The sequence below is a fragment of the Lactuca serriola genome, chromosome 3 (genome assembly GCF_051521515.1).
Source record: "Lactuca serriola cultivar US96UC23 chromosome 3, Lser_US96UC23_V15, whole genome shotgun sequence".
Classification (NCBI taxonomy): domain Eukaryota; kingdom Viridiplantae; phylum Streptophyta; class Magnoliopsida; order Asterales; family Asteraceae; genus Lactuca; species Lactuca serriola.
In genome coordinates, this window is record NC_136410.1 from 309107796 (window position 1) to 309113233 (window position 5438).

General features: G+C 30.2%; 1 protein-coding gene across 1 annotated transcript in view; it reads right to left on the minus strand.

The window, feature by feature from the left end:
* Window positions 1–752: 752 nt before the first annotated feature.
* LOC145094958 (putative trehalose-phosphate phosphatase D) overlaps window positions 753–5438 on the minus strand; it is a 10289-nt gene continuing 5603 nt past the window's right edge. Inside the window, exons 7-10 of the mRNA XM_079032914.1 lie at window positions 3237–3338; window positions 3041–3118; window positions 1492–1632; window positions 753–1225 (exon numbers count right to left, since the gene is read on the minus strand). Coding sequence (XP_078889040.1) covers window positions 1082–1225; window positions 1492–1632; window positions 3041–3118; window positions 3237–3338 — 465 coding nt within the window. The 3' untranslated portion in view covers window positions 753–1081. The remainder of the gene's footprint in view (window positions 1226–1491; window positions 1633–3040; window positions 3119–3236; window positions 3339–5438) is intronic.

The following is a 5438-nucleotide window of genomic DNA, read 5'->3' on the forward strand; positions in this document are numbered from 1 at the left end:
ATCTCTTTTAAACTAAATCCAAAATTTACCTTTTAGCCCTTGCTTCCCTAATTCCTTTCATAATAAGTCCTAATAATTACCAAGTACACCCTCACTCCTAAAATGCATTTCAGTTAAATCTGTAATTTACTAAACAACCATCAACCTTTAAAATTCTTTACAAATAAATCCAGAAATTACATTTTAACCCCCAAACTCTCAATTATGACTCTTTAACCCTCAAAACCAAACGCCTTGCTGAATTACTCCACATTTAGGGCTACTATTCATCTACTAATCTTTATCTATTTAATTATTTAATAAACGGGATATTACATATTGAAAGGAGAGACTTATGATGTTTCAACCAAGAGGACTTGATTCATGACTCTCCCGTGAGTTTTGTATGGATACTGACAAACAAATTACCTGTTTTTACCACTTAAGACATAAAAAACTTTCTATGAATGATATAACTAGGTAAATTTACCATAGTAGATAGCTATAGTGGGAACACATGAAAGTAAGATGCTATTAAAGAAAGTTGAATTGATACATCTTTTTATATATCATTCAATCTAGACACCGAATGGGTATACTACTAGTTATTAGGATTATAACAAATACAACAACTTTTAAGTTTGTTTTTTTTCAATATAAATACAAGTTTAATTAAAGTAGAAAAGAGAAAGAGTAAATGAATTAACCCCAAGTTTACATACAAAAGGTCGAAAGCTAACAACATCAAATCATCTTAATTTGTTTGTTAGCATCGTTATAGAACAATACATGGCAATGAAGCATAAGAACATATAATTTCGGTTTCATCTTCGTGTTTTCTCAATTTTCTCTATTATCTTCTGAAACGCTAAATATTTTTATTGATCTATGTTTATACATTAGATCACTGTCCATTCATTACATATATAGCTAATAAAGAAACCATGATGTGTTTCTTCATGTTGTTACTATGTACTTTACTTTTGTAATTCAGTTGTAAATATTTGAGTAACTTTATTAACTCATTCTAAACTCTATACTTTAGAGAGTTTAATTTTGTAACATTAGATATTTTAAATAAATTTCTAGAAACAAATTTCATTTAATTGGATCCCTTCTTCCAGCTCACAAGGCGAGATAGAAATTTCTTGACATCACAAGGATTCCGAAGAGAGTATAAAGCCATGGTATCCTTTTCGGTTGATGAAACAACAATTGAATACCCTTTTCCTCTATTCTTTATAGCCTATAAAACAAATATTTATAATTAAAAAGGGAATAAACCAATGTATATAATTTGTTCAACAAACATTCGAAATGCATCTTATAAACAAAAATGTCATAAGATGTATTTAAAATGTACGTATTAAAATATTATAATTATTTATATTTTGTATAGTGATTATTAATAATCAACATTTTATGGAAGAAAATTAGAATGCCTTTATTGGTATGGATTTGAAAAATGTTGGTTGAGTAAAAGTAATTGGTTGAGTAAGAAAATGAGAATACCTTAAATGCATCTTCATCTGTACGATCATCGCCAATATAAATAGGAAAAACATCATTTGAACTTCCATATCCAAGTGTTTCAAGTAAATACTCTAATGCATGTCCTTTATCCCACTCGATATCTGGTCGAATCTCAAAAACCTAACATATGGATTACAAATAAGTTTCAATGTCAGTCAACCACATAAGATAATTGATCTATCATTTGTATTTCTATTTTTTTAAAGAACTAAGGCTTTCTTAACATCAAGATCAATGGTATATCAATATTTTGTCTCCACACAACAAAAAGTTAATTCCTAACCCCAGCATCTCTAGACACCACCCCGTTCCTATGGACATCTTCAAACCAATACTAAAACATATATTTTACAACAAACATAATGTTAAGTGCTCCAAACGCTAACACTTTATTTTATATTAAATTTGGTTTTCGTGAATAATGTAACACCAAATATAATGTTATACTATTCGGTAAAACGATGTATAGTGTTAAAGTTTCACTTGTACAAATTCAAACTCTAAATTTGAACTTATTCATCTTTAGTTTTCTTTATATATAATAACAGTCTATATTTGGTGTTTTTTTATTTAAGTTAACAAAATAATTAATTATTTTATAAATATTTAATAGCATAATTTATAAATTTGTTGCGATAAAAGAATATAAGTTAAGTTGGTAAGAAGTTAATAACGATATCACATTGAATGATAAAACTATAAATAGAAATATACCTAAATTTTTTAATGGTAAATAATAATAGATTGGAAATGGTTTAAGTTTACTCTATATTCACATTTTTTTATCATTTTTTTCTACGATATAATGTTAAAAGTTGGAGGTGATCTATAAGTTTCACATGACATGTAAACCAAGTATTCAACATCCATAAGACCAGTTAGCAACTAGATCACTACAAATATGTATGTATGTCAAAACGTCCCGTGGGAACCTGATCCCGCGGGGGCCCCATCTTTTATGGGGGCATCTGTTGAAAAAAATCGGGGACAGGGGCGGGGGCGAGGGCAAGGTTAACCCCCATTTTAATTTCGGGGGCGGGGGCGGGGGTTGGTAGTCCCGTCCTGAAACCCCCGTGGGGGGCCGTTAATAAATTATATAAATTGATATATGTTAATTACATAAATATAATAAACAACAAAATGATTTTTACGTACAAAAATTCAACAAAAACATGTTTTTAAGTTGTTTGTAACATGTAAAGTTATATTATAAATATTTATTTGTTATCCAAAAAATAGTTTCTTTTAGCCAAACAAGAACTTATTTTAGTCCAAATAAGTTAGCCCAAAATCAATCGGGGGCGGGGGAACGGGGGCGGAGGCAGGGGTCAGAAGGGAATTCGGGGGCGCGGGCGGGGAGGAAAGGATGGAGATTTCGGGGGCGGGGGCGGGGGAATGGGAAAATTTTGGGGGCGGAGGCCCCGTCCCGCTTGCACCCATTGACATCTCTACAAATATGGAGGAATGGTCTTACAACCAAGGGACCCCTTATATATATTGATATTCAAAACTCTTTTGAACTTCTTACCTTTTTGCCATTTGATAGTCGGAACTCTTTGAAGTTGTGTACCACAGATGTGACAAGTTCTTCGAGCATCGAAAAATCCTAAAAAAATTTAAATAATGCTTTTTTAGTTTTTATTAATATAACTTATAGTTCAAAATTCTATTTTAGAAGCACAAATAAACAATACTTATATATTCTAATGAGACACACAATATACCTTATTAGAAACATGTCTAAAATGTACCGTAACACAAAATTTATTATTCTCCAGCACGACACCTTTGATATTCCGGGTTTCCTCTTTCAGTGCATCAAGTATCTACAAAAAAGTTAATGTCGACGATAACTGCATAACTTTACAATTATAATATTCATGCCAATTATATATATATATATATATATATATATATATATATATATATATATATATATAGAGAGAGAGAGAGAGAGAGAGAGAGGGATAGGTTCAAATGTTTTTAACAACTATTATGCGCATGAATACACCAATAGGAATTTAGGAATAATTAAATAATTAAAAATTGTAATAAGGGTAATTATGTAACTTTAGCATGCTAATTAAAATAAAATCCCTTAATTCATGGAAATTACCATAAAAATCTGTTTGATCAACTATTTAACCCTAGCCTTCTATATCATACGTAATATGCCTCCTCCAATTTTCTTATGGACGAATGAACATCGTCTGATCGAAAGAGGTAATTAAACCTCTTGCTGCAAATATGTTTCCCCATTCCATTGATTAAGAAGATGTTATTCTCGGTGGCTCCATCTCCAATCGAAGCTAGCTTCAACATCGAGGCAATTTTGGAGTCATAAGAAGCCTATGTATGTTTCTGCATCATTGCTACAGTTCCTTCGATTATCGGTTCTCTAGAGCTTTTCCAGATCGAGCAAACTTCGTATGCCCTTATTTATCCGGTAACAACTCTTCAATTCTCATGAATTATGGTCCGTTAGCTTGTTATTCGAATTATCTATTTCTATTGTTCGCTGAATTGGATGGTTAAGTAAGGGAAAATCTAACGTGTTCAAGAAGAACACGCTATGCACATAAGGTGCTCGACTAAATTCCTGAAAGAAGGACCAACTTGCTGTCTCAGTGAACTGTTGGTGGAACTGAAAATATTCCGATTTGCACACCAACTGTTTGTTAAAATGTCTCAGTGAACTTCAGTTACATATTCCAAAATTTGTTCTTTCTTGCTTAATGAGTCACTTTCAGTTAGAAAGAAGCATAGAAAAAGATGTTAGTTCGTATGGTTCCAGCTCTTGTATCAGGGCCTTATAATGTAAGTAACATTCTTTATTCATGTGTTCAAGTTGATGAGTTTCAATTTCTTTTATGTGGAAGCTCTTCTTTCTTACAAAATAATATTTTCAAATCTTATATGAAAACCACGTTTCTATGCTTTAAATGGGTCTGCCATATATTTTTTTTTCTTCCGGTTATGGAATGCAATTCTAGGTTGTTTGTGCCTTTTTATTTTTCATCAACACAAATTAATTTACTCTTTGAACCTTGTGGTATGCATTCTAAATCATGTTGCTGGAAATTATGTTTATAGGTAAACTATTACAAGTAAATCAGATATGGTTTTTGGCTTGTTTGATGATAATGTCTAACAAGTGTTTGTTGAAATGCCTGAAAGAGAATTTAAAAAATTTAACCTTGTGGTATGCATTATGTCAGAATTACTAGCAGTAAATACAATACCTTTGAATGTATTCTATATATTCTATCAGAACGTATTCTACCAGAATAAAATCGATGTATTATGTCAGAATGTATTATATGTATTCTGTCATATTCTATGTATTCTACCAAAATATATTAAATGATAGTTAATTGCAAGTAACATGTTTTTAATAATTATTAGTTTTTGTTGTATTTGTGATAGGAATGGCTGGAAGAATGCATTGAAGACCTTGATATTCTTTTAGAATATATGTATTATATTAAAATGTATAAAGATTTTAGTCTATAAAAATATGTATGAATTTGTATTTAAGTTCGGATGTATAAGAATATATTAGAATGTTTGTTATTTTTCAAAATCTGATTCAAAAATTTTGTTATTCTTCAATAATATTCTATTAGAATAAAATTCTGAAAGAGCATCATTCTAACAAAATAATATTCTATTAGAATAAAAATTCTGAAAGAGCATCATTCTAACAAAAAGTATTCTGACAAAATAAAACCGGTAAAAAATTGAAATTGAATTAATTAAAAACTTCAGATTTTTTTAAATTAGGATAATTAATCATCCCTAAAAATCCAAAAATTTCCTTTTATAAATGTAGTTAATTGTCCAAAATAGCATTTTGCTTAAAATTGCGTAATTATATGCTACATGTTACCCCATTGTAATATCATACACTCTCAAACCATGTCCAT